Source organism: Eutrigla gurnardus, assembly GCF_963514095.1.
Source record: "Eutrigla gurnardus genome assembly, chromosome: 3".
In the NCBI taxonomy this organism is placed as follows: Eukaryota; Metazoa; Chordata; class Actinopteri; order Perciformes; family Triglidae; genus Eutrigla; species Eutrigla gurnardus.
The window spans coordinates 18,403,734-18,425,872 of record NC_139917.1 but is presented as its reverse complement, the minus strand read 5'-3'; the positions used below and the strand labels follow the sequence as shown (position 1 = coordinate 18,425,872).

The 22,139-nt window shown below is 41.0% G+C and overlaps 2 protein-coding genes across 2 annotated transcripts in view; one reads left to right on the top strand and one right to left on the bottom strand.

Annotated features, from left to right (window-relative positions):
* The window catches only part of dpcd (deleted in primary ciliary dyskinesia homolog (mouse)), a 183,095-nt gene that overhangs the window by 28,453 nt on the left and 132,503 nt on the right, over positions 1–22,139 (top strand). The window lies entirely within an intron of this gene.
* slc2a15b (solute carrier family 2 member 15b) lies at positions 3,889–21,986 on the bottom strand. Its single transcript, XM_084005286.1, has 12 exons — positions 21,864–21,986; positions 18,873–18,971; positions 14,581–14,741; positions 14,331–14,455; positions 13,651–13,796; positions 12,495–12,627; positions 12,046–12,233; positions 9,299–9,409; positions 8,301–8,402; positions 7,501–7,576; positions 6,112–6,239; positions 3,889–4,116 (listed from the first exon to the last, which is right to left on the bottom strand). Exons 1-12 carry the CDS (start codon positions 21,906–21,908, stop codon positions 3,904–3,906), a joined length of 1,527 nt encoding a protein of 508 aa, XP_083861412.1. The 5' UTR covers positions 21,909–21,986; the 3' UTR covers positions 3,889–3,903.

The window sequence follows — 22,139 nt, the reverse complement described above, 5'->3', positions numbered from 1 at the left end:
CGCGTGCTGGTGCCACGATGCGTGCGCATGTGCAGAGTGCGCCTGTCAGTGCCGTAAAAGAGGCGAGGTGGGGGCCGACAGGGAGAGGAAGAGGTAATTTGTTGCAATTAATTACGCAGTGAGTGTGGCTTTGTTGTGTGGGAGAGCATTTTATCTGTTGGAATGCTTCCTTCGCCAGGCTGTGATGCTATTTGTTTGATTTATAGCCTCTGCCTGCCTGAGGCGGAGTGGGTCTGTGTGTGTGTGTGTGTGTGTGTGTGTGTGTGTGTGTGTGTGTGTGTGTGTGTGTGTGTGTGTGTGTGTGTGAGTGGGTTTTCCACATGTGCACAATGCTTTGGCATTATCCACAGAAATGTACTGCAGTCTCGGTGACAAGGAGCCCTTTGTCTGGGAGCGGACACACACATGAACAGCCACACGACCCCTGTTCGTCCTCTCGGAGGACTGAAACTCTCCTGTCCATTTGTCATTCAGCAGAAAATCAACAATTCCAAAGGTTGACTCTCAATCACCCAGCTTGTCTCACCATTTACCTTTCTTTGTGCGACAGGAAGCCGCGTCTGAAACACTCTTCATTGTACCAAAAACAATCCAGATGTAATGCTTATGTGTGTGTGTTTTTTTTTAACACTGGCCTGGTCAACCCTCTCCTCTCTCTCTCTGTCTCTGTCTCTCTCTCTCTGTCTCTCTCTCCTGATATCAGGACAAGCCGGGATGTGACAACGCGGATCCATTTGGCCTCAGCTGGGGGTTTGCGGGGCCCTTGTGCAGGGGCTGACAGATGGATCAGCCAGCCTAAAGGCAGCGAGAAGAGATGAGAGAGGGAGAGCAGCGCTACTTCCCATCCTTCAACATACTGTATGACTCCCATATTTACTACACAACGTGACAGGGGATGGAACATTTGCAGCCCTGGCTGGCAGAAGTCTGCAGTCAGAAAGAAAGATGCCATTTGTGTGATTCTTCACACGATGATCACGCCATACAGTTTGAGGGGAATGACAAAAATACCCGGAGATGGTCTTAGTAAGACTGAGGCCACGTTTACACGTAGCAGGGTATTTAGAGAAACGAATATATTCCCATCGTTCAACCCGCATAAATCCGCCGTCGAGCGCCATTATAACTATGCCAAACCTTTGGGCGCCAGTGTTGGGAGAAGGATAAAGCCATGCAAGCCAATCAGAATCCTCAGAATCAACAACAACAAATAACACGAGCGACTTCCTGTGACGCTTGAGAACCTAAAACCCCGTTTCTCCCAGTTGACACGACAACATATAACCAGCGTTATCCGGAATCTCCACTTTGGCCGGAGTTTTTAGAAATAATTTCTGTGATAAAAACGGGGTTTTCGTGTAAATGAGAGGCCAAACCGCGTGAAAATATCTGCGTTTTCCCTTCGTGTAAACGGCACCTTAAACTCCAAAATGTGTCATTTAAATGTCGAGGACAGAATAAGAAAAAAAAAGAAGAAAAAACAGAATTACGTTAAAAACAAAGTATCATGGTCATCATCCATACTGAAGAGGTGGAGGCCTGTGGGTTGGTTGTCATAAGATCACCCTGTCTGTTCCAGAGTTATCAGACCAAAATAGTTTACTAATGCTTTATAAATCACTTATAAGCCATTAATAAGAGCAACCTTTACATTTCCAGGTTCCCTCTGGCCAGCATCACCTTTGCTTTGTCCTGTTAGGGTCTGTATTCATAAAACTTCTTAGCAAAAAGTGTTGCTCCTAGAGTCAAACTTAATTAATTCTTAGAATTATGATGTTTTCCCTCAAAAAGAAATCCCCTTAAAGTTAACACAAGACCCTAGTAAAGATAAATGTTATTCACAAAGCATCTTAGCCCTTAAGAGAGGCTCCTTAGGTGAAAAGCTGTTATGAGTAGAGGAGGACTTTTAAGAGGCTTAAGAGTTTAAGCAGAGGAGAAATGGTGGAAAGACATGGAGGTTAGGAGATATATTCTCCAAACATAGTGAGTTAATGAAAAGCTACAGATTAGAACGTGCAGGGATAATGTTTTCGGTGGATCTCATAAGACATGTGCTCACAGCTCCCGCCCAATAACGCCAGAAATGAACGTGATCACGACGCAAAGATATTTGGCATCAGCGAAGATGCAACAGTGTTCACTGGTTTATAGATTTACAAATCAAGCAACACCGCGGATTATATGGCCAGGAATCACAGAAACAGATGAAAGCTGTGCTCTCATTATTGGCTTTTTAATCACTGGTAATTGTAAGGAAAACAAGGTCCTTTTAGTAGCTGTGGAGCTTTTGATCAAATTATATATTCTTCATTTGATACACTTTACCCAGTTGTCATTGTAGATGTTGAAATGTCTTACTTTAAGGACTTCTCTTTCACGTTGGACAGTCTAAAATCCAAGGTTTCCAAGGTCACCAGTGAAGAATCACTAGTAAACCATGTATTACACATTAGTTACAACTTATACACCCGTTACATGGTAGAGGTGTCTTATCTGTTCCTCACAGGCAAGTTCCTTCCAACTTGCCCTTTGGAATAAAAAGCTTTCCGTGTTACTTCTACAATCTCTTCTTGTTATGTCCGCGTTGGGAATCATTTTGATTGTAATTCTAAGATCCACATTTCTGTATTTATTTCATGAATCGTGTATTTCTGCCGTAACTGCAAATGGTTGTTTTTGTCATGTTAATGGCTGCTTTGGCAAGATACAATAATGCCTGATCATTATTTTTGTCTTTATTGTAATTTTCTACGTAAGGAGGCACATTACACCACAGCTAAATGGATGCGAAGTAAAAAAACCAGGGCCAACAGAAACTAAAGTATTTGATGGTTCAGTGGGGTGAACTAGCTTACTGTACGTGAGTGAGATTATTTTGGCTCTCACTTTTGTACGTTGTGATTACGAGGCTCAATCAGGAAAGCAGTTCACGGTTCAACACAGCAGAGTGACAAAAATAAAGAAAGAGACATATTTGAATGTTTCTGCACGTCTTCATTTTTTCTCTCCCACCACATTTTAAACAAAGAGGTCTTATAAAACAGGTCGGGTTAAAAAAAAAAAAAAAACGACTGAACAAACTTGCACAGCTACTTTTTTGAGATATGAGAAATTATAGCTTTTTAACAAGCATTTACATATATGTGCTTATATTTGGATAAGACGTACGAAGTGAATACAGCAGCTCAAATATCTAACTCTGAAAACAGACACAAAAATCACAAAGCAAACAAAAGACGAAACAAACACAAGATCCAGTTCTTGGTCAAGACGTTCACCTTGAGCCGAACACTGTGAACATACGATAGCAGGTATTATTCTGTTTAAGTGTTGTGACTTTTCTAACCACCGAGTTAAACAGCAGAGAAATGGCTTTTGTACCTTTAGTTCACTGATGGAAGCACGGCCTCCGAGGTCTTAATGCTGTGTCACTTAATAGACATCTTCAGCCCTTATTGAGCAACAGATAGACTGTATTTAACACCGACGATGAACAATCAAGTGATCACGGGTCGTGTTGAAACAAAGTGAAGACAACGTGAAGAGGAAATCTTCTGAGAGCTCCGTGAGAAACCAACTCGACTCCCGACCAAAATGCTTTAAGACGCAGACAAATGGATTAAAATGTCCCTGACGGTTGATTTGAAATGCATGACCGTGTGAATTCTGTCTCACATAATGCACAGGAGCTGCACTCTGACTGGGGATTAACCCGTGTAACAGGAAGTATTGTGTGTGTGTGTGTGTGTGTGTGTGTGTGTAAAATGCACGTGTAGGCACATGAGGCAGCTCTTCAAGGCCACAGAAGTTCCATCTTGTATCTCTGCTACAGTTGTTTCAGTCATTACAAACTCATTTACATGCAGGTCCTCCTCCTCTTCCTCATCTCCAACCCTCGTATTTTTAGCCGAGGGTGCCGTAGCCGTTCATCATATCCATTTTGAGATGACCGTTGGAAGTCAACTCTTCTTCGAGGATGTTGTTCTTGGCGGCGAACATCTGGCTGATCTCCATAAAGGTTTTGTTCTTGGTCTCGGGAATGATGAAGATGGTATAGACGGCCACTCCCAAGCAGATCACACAGAAGATCAGGTAACAGTAAGGACCCGTGGCCATCTGTGGTGAGAGGACACACAGTGCAACGTTGAATAAAACATCACAGTCGAATAGTCTAGTTTGCTTAGGAAGGTTCCTGAAGAAGTGACCCGGAAGTAAACAAGTGGCCGCCATGATGAGAGCCGTTCGGATTCTCTAAATGAGAAGGAAAGGAGCTCCAATGCTTCCTTAAAGAGCTCCTTTAACATAGGATGCAATGGACCTTCTTATACGACAGGAAAGGAGGTAATGCCGACCCACAATTCCTTGTGAGAGCAACATTTAAAGTGCCGCACACCTCGGCCGTTCATGAAAACAAACGATATGCCTATCAGGTGATTTGGTCAGCACCTGCCTAAGCCTGCTTGATTGAAGGCTCTCTTCCTCTCTTGCTTTGCTTTGGCGAAGCTCCAGTTTAGGAGTCTGTGGTCTGCTGGGACTTATGGGTTGTGACACTTTGCTCTTTTTATGCATTTCTGAAATCCACTCATCATTGCCATGCACATCCGACTGCTTTTACTGACTTTCACACTTCATATGCCGTTGCATTTGAGTTTTGATTGGGTTGACTCAATTTGTTTAATAAGGTTACTTGATTTAATAGCTGAAACCCACACACACACTCCCATTTTTGTTATGATCTTTAGAGCCAGTTTGAGATGTTACATCGTCACAGTCCATGGCAGTTTCTACATCAAAATATTATATTCAGACAGAAACGGGCCACAGTGAAGCATTGTTTTGATCCAAAACACACCCATCAGATAATATAAAAAGTAGTTTTTTATAGATAATATTATAGGATTTATTTATTCATTTTAATGTATTTTATTCATGTGTTGTACACATTCTTATCTTATTAATGCAAAATGAGTCCCTTTAGCTGGTAAATGCTCAGCTATGTTTACCAGCTAGCCCCTAGTCATTTGGTGCTGGCAGGTTGTGTACATCTATCGTGCTGATATCTTGTGTAGTTATACCCCGTACTGTTTATTATACATTCTATTTTTGCTCTATACAATACACTTAACTGTTAAACTGCATTATTTTGCTTCGTACCTGTACTCTGTTCGATGACGTGACATTTTGTCTCGTTTTATCTAATCTATAATCCAATCAAATCTGTTATCTTTTTCGCTAACAAGCAATGTTTCATGAGCTGTGAGACTGAACCATAGCAGTTAAATTGCAGGCAGTCAAACCAAAAAATCAGCAGGATGATGCTAAAAGGCTCCGCAGAGCTGAGGGGAAGATACTTATCTTTGGGTTCATAAAGACTACACCTTCCACATCACACATAAGTATTTGAGCGGTTGTTAAAATGAAAATATTAGATTAGTGCAGGAAAATGGAGGCAATTACGAAATACATGTCTTTGTACACTCTTTTTTGTATATATTATTGTGCTATCAGAGCCACGGGCAGATGTGAGAATCGCTATCAATTTATTCAGTGTGAGTTCAAAAGATTGTCCACCATAGGATGTTTAGCTTAGCTTAGCTTAGCACAAAGACTGGAGGTACTGGGAAACTGCTAGCATAGCTGTAAGTTAAAAAACAGACCACAGGATGTCATTTTTAAATTAAATCTTACAGTCTTGTGCATCTACATCATCCCTCCCAGCAGGACAGATCACTGTCTTTTTTACTTTGTTGTGTTCAAACTAGACTAACACTGGAGGAGACGAGAGACAGCAAGGTCACTTTTAATTAGCAATTTTATTGGTATTTGGGGAGTCGCTTCTTTCCAAAGACAGGCCATATCATAATTGCGTCTGACACTGCAAGTGGAGCCGCTACAGATCCTGGATGCAAAGTCAACGTGAACTTGCTGTTCTCAATGCTATTTGAATAGAGATGCAAAATATACAAAACATTTCTGGACTTGAGATGTTCATTTTTACGATGAAGCCGACTGTATTTTAGGCAGCAAAGCAACAAGATCTGCTTCGCATTTTGGTTATTTTAGGATGTAGATTTCAAAATTGAAAGCAAAGGGTACAAACTGAGTTCTGACCTCTAGGAAGGGAAAGACAAAGCCAATGGTGAAGTTGGACATCCAGTTGAGGCATCCGGCCACGGTGTAGGCAGCCGGTCGGTGGGACTGCTTGAACAGCTCTGCAGTGATCAGGAAAGGCACGCCGGCTACACACAAGAGAAAACAAAAAAACAAAAAAAAAAACATATATTTGTATTATTTTAAAGAACCATTCTGACAAAACTCACTTCACATACGTTTCAACTATTGGTCTGATCTAACTAGGCATCCTATCGAGCCATCATGATACAAATCACTCCTAACCACTCAAGTGCAGCTGCATGAATCTATTGGGTGTTGTGAAATTAACACCAGCGTCTTCATTCATCAATTAGTTTATCAATATTCCCACTCAGGGCGATTCTTTGGCAGTCGTTCAAAAAAAAAACACTACAATGAGATGATAAACATTCCTCGAGCCCTATTTGCTGTTATATCACACTGCTATTTCCGCACGCACTTCATTAGGTGTTTGTTATCACTCAGAGATCACAGAGAGGAGGATGTTTGTCAACTTGGCAAAAGTTCCAACTGCGAACAGGAGACGGAATAGCTTAGCCAGGACTTGTGCAAGTCATTAGTGCGATGAGTGGGGATCTATGAGATGTTGTCCTGGCTTTAAACACATAATTCTTCATTGTTAGAAGTGAAAGCTATGAAGGAGAAATATGCATTAGTAAAAGCTCTAATGATGAGCTCTCCGAATGATGTCCTCATTATCTGTTCACGATAATTGCAGAGAGGAAGGTTTAATATCGTCAAACCAATAACGAGGCCATAATTTGTCAACATCTGTGGTATGTATGGGGGGGCGTCGCCGTGCATGTGAGGTTTTTGTTTCGTCTGAGGGAAACCGTATTCATGGCGGCTAGCTTATGAACAATGAGCCATTAAAAAAAGGTCTAATTGCAGCAACAGAAATCCTCGTCTGTGTGCCGAGGTATAGATTATATTATAAGATAGGCTTGACAGATGATGCCACGTAAACCAGATTCGTTCTAATTCATCATCCTCGCAGGTCCACTCAACACGCCTCCCAAAGTTGTAAACTATTGCCTCTTAATTCTCTTCACTCGACTCATCCGGTGTACAAACGGCTGTGAGAATGGATGTAGTGTGGCAGTTATGATTTCCTAATTTACAAGACTAATGAAATACAATATCTCTTCACAAGCAGAGGAGGAGAAGGGAGGGAGCGTCGCTTGCTTTTTTGGAGACTTTGCCTGCTATTGTGCAAGCTTCCAGCAGGGAGCAGTGTTATCTTACACACAGGGCAGACAAAATCTGGAGCAGTGTGTAGGACTGGAAATGTTCATTTAAAAAGAAAAAAAAGAAAAGAAAGAAGAGAGGTTGAACTGAAGTGTTTACCTGGACCTATGCAGAAGCCAGCAATAATCCCAACAACGCAGCCCACACTAATATAGCGCATGAAGGACAGCTGCGTCTGTGATTGGTCAAACACAAGTCATGAGTCTTAAGTCACATGTTGTAAACATTAGTAACAATTCGCACAGTTTTACATGATTCATTGTTTGACTATATTTATAAATATGATTATATGTAACATGCTATGTACATACAAGTGAACACTCACTATCGTTTAACAATAGTATGAACATTGCTGTGATTATCCTCCTTTTCATACAGGCTTTAAAGAGATCTCTCCCTAATTGGATTTCAACATAAGTGATAGGGGGCAAAACTGTATTAAGGGTTTATCTGAAGCGTCAGCTGTTTGATTTAGACAAATCAAGTGGATAGCTACCAAATGTGATAGCCATTTTAGTACAAAATTCCCTCTTTTGTTGTTATCCTTCCATTGCAGCTCAACGCGGGAATAAAATACGATTTAGGGAAGTCAATACTTCCACTTAATCCACTAAATTTGTTTATGTTGCTGAAGCCCCGTGTAAGCTTCAGATAAACTTTTAAATATATTTTTTTTTGCACAGAATGAGGTGGCTATGAACAAGAGAAAAGATTACAGCAAGCTAAACATATTTCAATGTGCATACAGTATGTACTATATGATGTTGTTATGCACAAAATAAAACATAAAACAGACACAGCATTTAGCCCAATTTAAATCAATATATGCCCTACGCCACAATCTGCAAGTTTATTATAATGTATTCCTGATGAGCAGGGCATCGGATCAGACACTGTACCTGGAGGAGGATAGACACTGTGATCCCAGCACAGCACAGACCCATGAAGAGGAAGCCGCCAATCATCAGAGGTCTTCTGCCTAGACGCTCAATAGTAAAACACTGCAAGACAAAGGGCACAACACTGACATTATCAAGGAGCAAGAAACAGGTGACTTTTTTATGAAGTCTTTTTCATGTAACAAGAACTGTAATTGGCCATGTAGCTTAATCAGACACATTTACACCACGCTTTACTCGTTTGTGGTGTTTTCAACTACACCCGTGCTTTTTCTATAGTGTAGTAGTATATACAAGCCAAAATGTCTGTCTGCCTGTGAAAAAATGCCCTAAAGCCGGATTGAGTTTGCACAACTCTTCCCTAGATGGGCCTTTATACAGTACAAAACTCACATACAGACAATACGTAATGAAAAGTGTCACATAGAATGATGCACACAGCTTAATATTAGCTCATTATCATCGCTTAAACTAACAATCATATGATTGATTAGTCTGCCAATTACTTTTTTCAATTCAATGACAATCTCTAATTTATAAAAACGACCCTTTTCAAGTCCAAGTTACCAGAGCAAAGTGGCAAAAATTTCAGGATTTTGTGTGTTAAAAAGTCAAAAAGTCCACCAGAAGCTCATTATCATTGTTATGCTTTGTATTTTTACTTGATTAATGACTGACTTCTGTTCAATTCTGATGTTTAAGCATAACAGATGCAACTAATGGTTATTTCTTAAACTGTTTATGGTCAAACGATTAACTGTCAAGTCTACAAAAACGCACATCACATGTTCACAGAGCCAAAAGGTTGGCAAACTACGTGTTGAAACAACACATCAAAACAAAAAAATATTCAATATATAAAATATAAGAGAAAAGCAACAGATCATTGGATCCACTAATCACTTGTCTGTTTAAGCACCATATAAAATATTGTCACATAATAGTGATATATAATATTTTCATCTTCGTGCGTTAAAAGTGTGATCATTTCTACTCACCCCCAGCATCCCAGAGATGACCTCAATGGCACCAGTTCCCACAGTTGTGTACTGAATATAAGGTTCTGGGATTCCTGCGTTCTTAAAAATCTCATTTGTATAGAACCAGATCTGAAAATTGAAAATAACATTCAGTTTATTAATATGATGAACATGTCGGACCACAGACAGACACACGCTCGCGCTATGAAACTTTGTTTTTTCACAAGGAGCCAAAAAGTCACTCTGCTTATTTGGCGTTTCCACGTGATTCATCAAAGTGATCGTTATCATCACACCGACCATCACTCATGCATTTGAGATACAGCATTTCATCAGTAAGAATTTCTGACAAGTGCTCCCCTTGAAATTAATTTGTACATTCTCGTTAATCACACTTTGTTGATGCAACATCCATCATTGATGAGGTGTGGACAAAATCGTGATTGGAGCGGCTAAATGCTGTCTTCTTGATTTAGTAACCATACATTCATGATACTTCATCACCATTGCAGCACAGTGAAGTATGCATACACACACCTATCAAAGCAGAAACATACACAATAACGTTTTGAAAAAGTTAGGAATTCAGACCAAAAAAAATATATACTAATGCTTCCTCAATGAACTATAATCTATTTTAAATCGGAATAAACAATTCAATAAATGTTTACTGAACTCACAATATGGCCAAGTGCAATTTTGAAATCACAGGAGGCCTTATATTTGTTGGTGAAAGGTGAAATGAGTGTCAAAATACCATTTTAATTTAAATATTGTGCTGCTGAGATGTCATCATTAACATTATAATGTTTTTCCACTGAAAATTAGAATAATGATGGAAAATCAGCATTCCCTCCAATATCGCCAATTAAATTATATCAGTCAAAATTCTTTCTTCTTTTGAACTGATTAGAAATTTTGCTTTTGACTGACATTTTTTGAACAAAAGCGTTAGAATGCTGACTCTAAGGCTTCTAAAGAATTTCTGTTTGACTATTTACATCGATGCTAGTAATAATTATCTTGTTTTTCCCCAGTAGTCTTCTTCATCTATCCATCCACAGTCATATCCTAGGCATGGCATATTTCCTCCTGAGACTTCCTCCAGCTCTTCCAGGCCAAACCAAGCTGTTCCTGGACCAGCTGACTGATGTAGTCCCTCTGGTACAACAAGGTCTTCTCACAATTACACAGCCAGAGGGAGGCACATTAAGGGCACGCTGAACCTGACTGAACCGTCTAATCCTGGAAACCCCAAGATCTTCCCGATATAACAACATCTAATTTAGCTCCTTAATCAGAGTTGAAATCACGTCTTTAGGTCAGTAGCTCAGTGATGGTCAGAATGAAGACTATAATTATAAATCAAGAGTCCTTTACTGCAGAGTCCTTTATTGCAGAGTCTACCTGGCGATAACCTGGCAGTTACCACAATCATTTTGACCTTTACTGAGGATACTTGAACTCCTTCGCTTCCCACTAGCTTCCCATTTTCCATATGAAATCAACCAGACACCCGAAATCGGGTAGAGGACCATGATCCTTGATGACCACCACATATTTCTCCGGTTTATATAACAGTCCATGAAAACACAAAAGGACATCATCATCTGCAAAAGTGCAGAGCTTCCGATCCAATGTCCTTGACAGTTGTCATGCAGTATAATTTAATTTGGAATGTATTTATTTACCAATGTATTATTTATTGTGGTTGCTGTTTCTTTTTCTCTTTCTTATATTACCCATGACTTAATTTATTCATAATTATGAATAGATCTATTTACTGTAGTTTGTCTTAATGTCGCAATCAATTGTTCGTGTAAGAGCCGTGGAAACAAAGGCAAAAAACAGAGGCAAAATTTATGTTGCATGTTGTATAAAAACAAAATCTGTTAATAAAAAAAAACCTTGATCAAAAAAAATAAAGATATAGCGATGTAGGTTGCTGCTTCATGATGTGAATGCCAAGGCAGCTGTAGTAGTATCTTATAGATCGATGGATAGGCAAATGTATGCATCATAGTTCTTTCAAGATTCTGGTCGAATGGTTCCAGATGCAGATCCCATAATTTACATTTACATTTAGGTCATTTAGCAGACGCTTTTGTCCCAAGCGACTTACAATAAGTACATTTGTCAAAAGAAGAAAACAAAGAAACCACAACGTATCATTGCCGATAAAGTAAGAGCTAAAAATAGAACAAGTGTTAGGTCCTCATCTGAGTAAAGTAGTACCTTAAGAGCAACAGTGCTATGATGAGAATGCTATAGGTAAGGTTTTTTTTTTTTTAACACCAATCTTCCTGTGCCAAAGATGTGGTTTCTGTAAATACAATTAGAAATGCCCCAGATCTTCAGAACAACAAGATTCCTGGGACAGTGGGACTCAGTGGGGTGCTGCCCTGCTGGGAAATGGTACTAGCATGGGAGCCAGCATGCATAGAGCTTCCATCTACATGGAAGCAATGAGTATAAAGATGTGTCTGACTCTGTGTGTGGACGGGTGGACCTTCTCATGTGGGGTAGCACTAACAGAGAGAACCAGGAGATAATGAGGCGTGGCCCTGTTGCCCCCCTGCTTAGTCACTCGGTGGCTGCATGTGGGACTGTGATGTATGGACAGGAGGAAGTGCACAGCTGGGAACTGTAGCAATATGAGCTCTCACTCTCATATAATAACTGAACAGTCTTTGCACATCCACAATGTGAGCGTGCACACACAAAGACAGAAAGGACAAAAGGTCCACGTGGCTTTTCACACTCACCGCATCAATGCCAGATAGCTGCATGCCGATGTTGACCACAATAATGGTGACGACCTGCCAGCGAACACAGCGGTCCTTGAACAGGCCCCAAACGGAGATGGTCTGGATGGAGGACAGAGAGCGCTGCTCCTCCTGCATCTCATCAACCTCCGCTTGGATGTTTCCTTTGGGATGGTACCACTTCAGGGCTAAAACAGACAGAGAGAAAAGCTTTTACCAGCTGGCAGAATCGCCAGTTCTGACATCAACTAAAACACTCAAAAGGTATTTTGAAAAGATATGATCAGAATTCACTCCTGTACATTGAATTAAAATTGTGAACAGACATGACGATCATGTGAATGCAGAGAAACAAAAACTGCAGGTTGTTAAGAGAAATTAAGACTCTTTACAATCAATCACAAAGAACTCATTTAGGAGAGAAGGAAACGAAGAGTACACTTTCAAACCTGCGATGGTGGCCTGAATATCTCCTTTCTCCATAAACAGATACCGCGGACTTTCTGGAAACCATGGCAACAGCATCAGCTGGATGATGGTAGGAAACACCACCAGTGACAGGAGCAGAGGCCAGTACTCTTCCTGAGTGAAAACAAAACGCGACACCTTACTAAACGACAAACAATTAGTCGTTTTTAGTGATTAACCTCTAATAAGTATCTACTTTTAAAATGATGTAAACCTGAGAAGGAGATTCAAGATTTTTATTGTCACACACGGAGTAGAAACATAGTTCACACTGAGCAATGAAATTCTTATTTTACCGTTTCCCTTCACACAATGACCTCAAATGGAAAATAGAAAATAAAATAAATATATACTAAAAACTAAAAGGTATAAATGTATAAAAATATGTACAAAAGAACAAAACGTATTCAAGGTCTGTGCAGTTTAGCCGTTCCCCTGCTTCTGTATTCAGTTCTACCAGATACATGAAGAAAATGATACATGAATGGGAGGAGGAAAGCTTCTGGGTCAGCTGAACATCATTTATCATTTATAAATTAAGATAAATTTAAATTTGTCTTTGTTATCTAATTATAGTTCAACAGTGTGCATGCTGTGTCATGCTTCGTATCCGCCCCTCCAGGAATTTACAAATCCAACACAAATCCAACCAATCGCTGTGCAGTATGCAGCAAGCAGCCCCTTCTCCAAAAATGATCTGCACATTTTTAAAAATAAGGGCGGAGATCGCCTGAAAGTTTCCTACTCGCTGTTGGCTACATTGTATGTCGCTTCCAATAAATATCACAAGATAAAACATGTGTTTCCTTTTTAAAAAAAATCAGAAGATAGCAAGCAATCTCCAAACTCCATCATCTGTTAAGTGGTTACGTCTCCAGTCTGATCTGGATCACACACAGCTCGCAGGTATGTGGTTTGTTCATGTGACGTAATGGGACGCTTGCTGTTAGGACACGGTGTCTCTCTCTCCGTGAGCTAATGTGTATGCCTCAAATCCACGACCACATTGCAAAGTGGTGAATCTTTACTTAAAGTATAAAGCATAAAGGGTACAAAGTTGAGACATTTCTTTTAAAGTGTGACCCACACAGAGACAGAGCAGACCTGTGTAGTATTTGAACGCCATGATGTTAGTACCTTTCCCAGCAGTTCAGAGAGTCCCAGGACCTGAGCGATGAAGACTCCAAGACAAATGTGAATGCTGGGGACGAGGCCCAGGAAGCCTCGCAGGTTCTTGGGGGCGATCTCACCGAGGTACATGGGAACCACACTGAGAGAGATACCTGTGGGAAACAAGAGGCATGACCATGGGCTGAACCAGGCGACAGAGAGCGCAACTTGAATGTGCTTAATATTCATTCTACACCAAATCAAATTTTCATGAAATCAAATATTAATTGATCAAACACACAGGTCTATGGCTTGATTTACTGTTTTAAATGGAAAGCCTGTATCAATCCAACAAATTAAAAGAAACAAAGGAAATTTTCTACATGCATCAAAATTGTATTTCCACAGGCATTTGTTCGTATTAATATGTACTTGTTATACAGTGAATGGAAATACATTGAATATTAGAAAGAATAGAGGGATGAATTCCAAAAGCACTTTCAAAATAAAGGAAGACTGATTCCAATGAAACAGCTCTGCACATGCTATAGTACAAAACGAAACATTGAGCTATCTGCCTCTGTAATGTGCTAACACAGCTTTGTGCTGTTTTTCTGTAAACAAATTTCACTCCTTGCTTTGGTTTTACGTCGTAGATGAGTGCGACACATTCTCATTTCGGTCTTTTAAGAACCAGGAAGGCCCACCTGAGTGTACTCCTGTGATGAAGCGTCCGATAATGACCATTGCAGGCATCCTGCACTGTCTGCTGAAGCCCATGAGAGCTCCTCCTATAAACACCAACACAGTGGATTTCACCAGCGTCCCTTTCCTGTTTGAATAAAGGGGGATCACCGGGTATCCACATAATAAGATAACTGCCAGAAGCACAGGCTGTTTGATCAAACACAAACATGCATTAAGCGTGTGATAAACACCCAAAGATCAAACACAAACCTTCCAAATTTGGTTACGAGTCGGCCCACCAGCAGGGCCCCGATCATCCCCCCGATGGCAAAGATCGACACGGTGAGGGAGTACAGGATAGTGAGGTGCTCCTCATCCGGAGTCCAGTCGTAACTTTCTATCAGCGTCTGATTGTAGAAGTCTTTGATGTACTGGTGAAAAAAAAAGAGGAAGAGTTACATTAATTTAACATTGTCCAGCAGGGGGAAATAAACTCATTACAATAAACATAGACCATGTCAAATTACAAGACAATTCACAGATATCATGTCTTGTTGATCCAATCACTCAAGTTTTACTTCCACAAAAGACAAAGACCTTCTTGCAAGATTGAATTGTGCCCCCTCACCCCAGACCTGGGGCATAAAAATGGTGGCTATGAAATTTGACATCAGCATCACATGAATAACTGCTCCCCACAGTGCCACACATCCAAATGTCAACATTAGTCTTGCCATTTGCACAGCGTTGCTGCGCTCCGGCATGGGAGGGGGAGATGTTTGAATCAGTGGGAGAGGCAGCCGCATCGGGCGGACAGGAAGCTCATCGAGCCCCCACGGTCAAAGTCAAATCAAATTTGACGATTAGGGATCATAAACGGCATGCTTGATAAAATGACAGTGGTTATTCTTGTGGCGTGACAAAAAAGGGCCAACAACGTCCCTCGGATTTCATTCGGGTCTAACCGACAGTGAAGAGTCCACTGAGATCCGGCTGCCCCGAAGAACTCATCACATTAAACCCAATTCATCTCAGGAGGAACAACTCGGTCGCTCTCTGCGAAATGAGACGTTCCCGGAAACTGAAACGGGAGATATAAGAGTTGTAATTAGTGCGAATAGTTTTTAGCGTTAACATGGATCGACGGATCAAAAGATGAATCATCTTGTTTGTTAAAGCGGTGAAGGTCGCAGAGTGATCATTTGAAGGGAGTGGATGGTCCTGAGGGAGCTCAGCGATGAAAAGAGGGGATATTCGTTTTAATTCATCAATTTGTCGTGGAACTCTGGACAGTGTGTGTCCAATTTGTCCAAGAATGTCTCCAGCACGTGCTGCGTAGAGTGGCGGCCTGTGTTAAGTTCTGACATATGACTGACCAGTTTAATGTTCAGAATTATTATGTTGCAGGAGCCTGATGCCGTTTGAGCAAGAATTAATTAAGGTAACTCGCAGATCTTTCCAGTGTAATCAGCATACCTGCTGTTTAAAAGGACAGGCGGTTGTGGATGACAGATGCTGGTAATAATCAGACGTGGATCTTGACTCGGCTTTGATGGCCTCATTGTCAAACATTCTCCGACCACTAAGTTTTATCGGTTGGAGAATGAATCTGAGTGGAACCTGTGAGCATAAAGGTGGGCATAAAAGAGGTTCGTGTGAGTTCACAGAGCGATCCAACGCGCTGTATATCTGTAACAGTATCGACGTTAACCTTATTAAGTGGATCAGGTGTCTGATTAAGAACTGCTGTTAGAGAATCCCGTGATTCTACCTTTATTCAGTCGCATTGGGCCGCCACGGGGAACTTGAGCACCACAGCAAACCTCGGTGCATAATAATAAATTTACCATATTATTGCCAGTTATTATTCTGTCACTTAAACTGCATTCTCACAGCAGGATTGTTTCTTGTTCTGCTCCGTTCATTTATTAAATAGTTACTTGTAATTCCCATTTATAGTTAAGAACTAATGAGCAGCTCTAATCTCATGTTACCTTACTCAAATATCCAAATCGGTTCAATGCAGTGAGCCATAGCTTTTAAATTACAGGCAAAAATGGGAGCACTGGTCAGAGCAGGACTCTGTATCAGCCTGTACCCGAGTTTAGAAATCAGAATTGGTATTGGGAGAGCAAAAGGGCACATGGAGCACATGGCGAGTCAGCAAAATACCTAAAAAAGACACCAGAGAGGGAGGAAAACCTCACGGGGAACCTCAGAAAAGTGCACAACAATTCAGCCTTACTGAAAGTCTGTAGACCTCAGTGACACGTAGAAAAGTGACACAGTAATAATGCAATGCAAGTGTTTATAGTCAATAGGAAGGGAAATTCATATTAAACTGACTACTGAATGTTGGCCAGAAGCTCCTTTGCTTCGTGTCAAGCTTTAAGTGAGAAGTTATTATGATGTTTTTTCTAATCTGTGTATTTAACACAGAACCTCCTCCCAACATTCAAGCCATATTTAAATTTCAAGGCCAATGGATTTAAATCAACACATAATTATTAAAAAGCTTGAAAAACACATTTCAGTGTTACTGCGATACAAAATACTAAACCCCCCCCCCATTTAGCACGGCTATCTGCCTACAATAAACAGTTAAGAAACAGTTACATTTGTGTGTAATCGGATTACTAAAACACAAAGCAAGGCGGTTAGTCCTTTAGGTTGAAACTCTTCAACCGTTTTCTCTCAACTCGCCACCGAATGAACCTGAAGCTTTTTATTAGGAGCACACAGGCAAAACTAATGTCAGGTGACACAGCAGTCAACAGTGACTCCTACAAAGGAGCGCTGAAGTCACATGAACCACGGTTAAAGGTTTGACCCAAACACGTGAGAAGTAATTTGGACTATGTGTGACAATGAGTCCTCAATTGCTGCGATGTTTTAGTTAAATCTCCACGTTACGTGCAAGGGGGGTCGAATCCACGGAGAATTAATTCACAGATCATCAGAGAATCATGACGTGAATCTGGCCCCGAGCTCGATGTGCAGTTTCACCTCATTCTATAGCTGTTTTGGTTCACTGTCAATTCTCTCTTCACAAAACCAGCTGTACACTAGCCGCCCAGCCACAAACAGCAGACTGGCGAACATATTGGAGCATTTAGTAGCTAAAGAGACAGATATTACCCTCAGGAGTAGGTGGAGACCACAGTGCTAAAAAGAGAGAGACTGTTGGACTTACATCGGGTGGACAGAAACGCAGTGTTGCTCTGTAACAGCTGGATGTTACAATAAGCAGCTGTTTGCTAACAAGTTCTTCACAGCAACTTAAAGGGTGATGATATGTCAATGTTTCTGTGGCCTCCAAGAGTCACACAAAGCCATGATTGCAGGCTTCATCACTGTCTCGCTGAGAGTTGGATGAGAAGTTTAATGTCCACTCTCGCCTGCACAATGAATATGGATCTGGAAGGAGGTTAGCTTAGCTTAGCGACTGGAAGCAGGGGGAATCATTAGTCAGACATTAGTTACACCAAGAAATAGCTACAGCATATCATTTGCCATATAACTACATACTGTTATTTTTACATTTCTGTGTATGCCTATTAATGACATATGTTATTTAGTGAATTATTCTAGTCCTAGTTTCATTTTGGGTCATGCCAGGCTCCCAGTCTTTATGCATTGTTAAGCTTACCTGAACACAAACTCAAGCACTTTATGCACAGTGTGTGTTGGAAAGCGGGTTAATGAGAAACTTATCTAACCATTCCATTAAACCTACAATCATTTGAAAAGGTTCCCCACATTGATCGTATCAAACTAGAACGATGACTTCACGGTTGTAGGCCTCTGCCAACCAGTCATCCAAAATACAGTTGTGTGAAATTGTTATAATTAGCACATTACTTCTTGGCTTATGGCAAAAAATGTAAATTGTGAGGTCACAGTCACCACCAAATTCTAATCATTTCATATTTGAAACCAAAATCATTTGTGCCAAATTTAAAGAAATTGGCTATTCGGACTGGACCGGCGGACGGACAAGCTGAAAACATAATGTGTTACTGATGGTATATGTCTAACAATCAATTATTAGAAGGACATCAAAATAATTGTCACGTCCATTCTGCTTCACGGAGGGAAAAGCCGGTGAAAGGAAGCAAAGCAGGGAATGAGGATTTTTCCAAGTGGCCCGAGTGCTGCAGGTGCAGCTCTTCCCATGCAACTCCCTCTTGGAACAGTTCCCCCACAATAGCATGAGGTGTGGCATCGAAGCTCACATGTTTTAACGTGATGGCGGGGGGCTCCATGGCCAAACAGGAATGCTACACGGCTTAGTTCCTGCGCCGCGTAGAAGAGCAGAGCACATGATGGTTTAAAACACCAACAGGACATCGATGACACGGTGAGGCTCACAGCAGCCTCGAGATTTGATACGCACACCCACATGACTTAAAATGATATACAGTCGCATATCTATGATAAAGAGTCTCTTCCATTCATTCTGGGGATATTTGGGGTTTTCGGGTGGATGATGACAGACAGCAATGAGAACGAGGAGTATCGCAACGCTGTTGTTGATGATATGGTGTGATATGGTCACGAACCTGTGAAGGAGAGTTGACGACTGCCAAGTTGTAGCCGTAGAGCATGGAGCTGCCGAACGAGGCCAAGAAAGCCACCGCCAGCAGAGGCTTTGTAAGATGCTGAAGAGAAGAAGATGACATAAAACAGACTGTCAGGAAGTACAGGAAGTTTGGGCCATTACCTTATATGTACATGTCAAATTAAAGAAAAAAAAAGCTACTATCAAATCTATAAATGTGTATTATTGAGCTTTGATCTGAAAATAGAAAAAAAACGAACAAGCAAAGGACATGTGGACTATTTAAAAGCTTCAAAACTAAATGTTGAATCTGTGATCTTTGGACTCTGCAGCAGATCTGAACAGGCACTGAACGGCATGTGACCGACTCTGAAGAAGTGAAACAGACCGGCGTCTGTGATCTGGCCAGATCCAACTAGCCTGCTCATTCACACGTTTAGAGGCACTTTGAATGAGCGGAAGAAATCAATAGTTTGCAGAAAGCACGGATCTAGTGAGGCAACAACAGCTCCACTTTTCACAAGCTGAAAACTCAACCACGACAGTTAGCAGAGGGCATTACATGAAACATTTTGAAACATAATGGGTTCTTCTGTTGACCACACCAAAGTCACATGACCCCCCCACCACCTCGTCCTAAAGAGGGAGGGGGCTGTCTACTGTATTTTCATTAGGAACTGTCCTCTTGGCTGCCATCCTAAATTCCAGCACACAGAGCTTAGCTGATCCCCAAGGTAGAAGGTCATTGGGATTATAATGTGTGTGTTGAGTGTCCATAACTCTCCATAATGGAGAAAACTCACACACAATAACTCCACCCCTCAACAACCCTGTGATGTTTCCAGCAATTTAAAACCTTCAGAACATGATTGTAATCAAAGTGTTTACCCGGGTTTATGCTTCATGTACTTCAGTCTCAGCCAATACACATCTGCTAGTGTAGGATGTCTGTGTTTTAGTACAAGGAGGAGACAATAACACCATAGATGCCTTGAATAAACCTAATTTAGCCAGTCAATAGCCTCATGGACAGAGTCAGACATCTGCATGTGAAAATAGCTCATAGCAGACAATGCGGCCCAGTCTGCATCCAATTGGGGTTGATTATCTGTTGCATGTGCAGCACTTCACATGTTGCATCACTTTGGTACTACACAGATATATATATATATATATATATATATACAGGACTGTCTCAGAAAATTAGAATATTGTGATAAAGTTCTTTACTTTCTGTAATGCAATTAAAAAAACAAAAATGTCATACATTCTGGATTCATTACACATCAACTGAACTATTTCAAGCCTTTTATTATTTTAATATTGCTGAATTTGGCTTACAGCTTAAGAAAACTCAAAAATCCTATCTCAAAATATTAGAATATCATGAAAAAGTATACAAGTAGGCTATTCAACTAATCACCTGAATCATCTAATTAACTCGAAACACCTGCGAGGGTTTCCTGAGCCTTAAAAACACTCAGCTTGGTTCAGTAAACTAAATCACAAGTATGGGGAAGACTGCTGATCTGACTGCTGTCCAGAGGACCATCATTGATACCCTCCATCAGGAGGGTAAGACACAAAAAGAAATTTCTCAAAGAGCAGGCTGTTCACAGAGTGCAGTTTCAAAGCATATCCACAAAAAGTCTGTTGGAAGGGAAAAATGTGGCCGGAAACGCTGCACAACCAAGAGAGATGACCGCAGCCTTAACAAAATTGTGAAGAAGAGCCGCTTCCAGAATTTGGGGGAGCTTCAAAGACAGTGGGCTGAAGCTGGAGTCCAGGTATCAAAAGCCACAGTTCACAGACGTGTCCGGGAAATGGGCTACAATAGCCGTATTCCCATGGTCAAGCCACTTCTGAACTCAAGACAACGGAAGAAGCGTCTGACTTGGGCTATGGAAAAGAAGCACTGGACAGTTGCAGAGTGGTCCAAAGTCCTCTTTTCAGACGAAAGCAAGTTTTGCATTTCATTTGGAAGTCAAGGCGCCAGAGTCTGGAGAAAGGCTGGAGAGGAGCAAAATCCAAGTTGCTTGAAATCCAGTGTGAAGTTCCCACAGTCAGCAATGGTTTGGGGAGCCATGTCAGCTGCTGGTGTTGGTCCACTGTGTTTCATCAAGTCCAGAGTAAATGCAACTGTGTACCAAGAGATTTTAGAGCACTACATGCTTCCATCTGCTGAAAAGCTCTATGGAGATGAGGATTTCATTTTCCAGCATGATCTGGCACCTGCCCACAGTGCCAAAACCACCAGTAACTGGTGCACTGACCATGGCATCACTGTCCTTGATTGGCCTGCTAATTCCCCTGACCTGAACCCCATCGAGAATTTGTGGGGTATAGTTAAGAAGAAGATGAAAGACACCAGACCTACAAATGCAAATGAGCTGAAGGCCGCTATCGAAGCATCCTGGGCATCAATAACACCTCAGCAATGCCACAGGCTGATTGCCTCCATGCCACGCCGGATTGATGCAGTAATCCGTGCAAAAGGATTCCCAACCAAGTACTGAGTGCATCAATGGACATTTTCAAATATTTGATTTAGTTTTGCTGTTATAAAATTATTTTTTTACTTGGTCTGAGGAAGTATTCTAATTTTTTGAGATAGGATTTTTGAGTTTTCTTAAGCTGTAAGCCAAAATCAGCAATATTCAAATAATAAAAGGCTTGAAATAGTTCAGTTGATGTGTAATGAATCCAGAATGTATGACATTTTTGTTTTTTTAATTGCATTACAGAAAGTAAAGAACTTTATCACAATATTCTAATTTTCTGAGACAGTCCTGTATATATAGTGTGTAGATAGATAGATAGATAGATAGATAGATAGATAGATAGATAGATAGATAGATAGATAGATAGATAGATAGATAGATAGATAGATGACTGTGGAGATGGTTTAAATTCAAGGTTGAGTCAGGCTGATCTTACAAAATGATTTGACTACAAATATATATATATATAAACTTAAATTAAGAAAACTCACAGCGCTGGGTTTTCCATTGTTTTCCAGAAGTAGTTCCTCCGCCATTTAAGTCATGAATAATTACTCCCCCTCGTTTGCTCTGCTCGTTTGAGGTGAGAAACAGCTCTTCCGCACAACTTTTCAAACTCTTCACTCCCCATTTGTAGTTTTCGGTCATGCTCGCGGGGCAGAGAGGAGGCGTGTCGTGCCGCTGGCCGGAAAGACCAAAGACCGTCCATGTCGTCGAGGAGCGGGCCCATCCCAGTCGTTTATGCCGGTCCATCAGCGATCACATGA

Bases quoted from the DNA above. Each gene is read 5' to 3' on its own strand.
- slc2a15b (XM_084005286.1), bottom strand. From the start codon at position 21,908: ATGGCGGAGGAACTACTTCTGGAAAACAATGGAAAACCCAGCGCT. The intron at 14,456-14,580 runs GTTTGTGTTTGA...TTATTCAAACAG, and splicing joins CTCGTAACCAAATTTGGAAG to GAAAGGGACGCTGGTGAAAT. The intron at 6,240-7,500 runs GTAAACACTTCA...TCTTGTGTGTAG, and splicing joins TGGCTTCTGCATAGGTCCAG to CCGGCGTGCCTTTCCTGATC.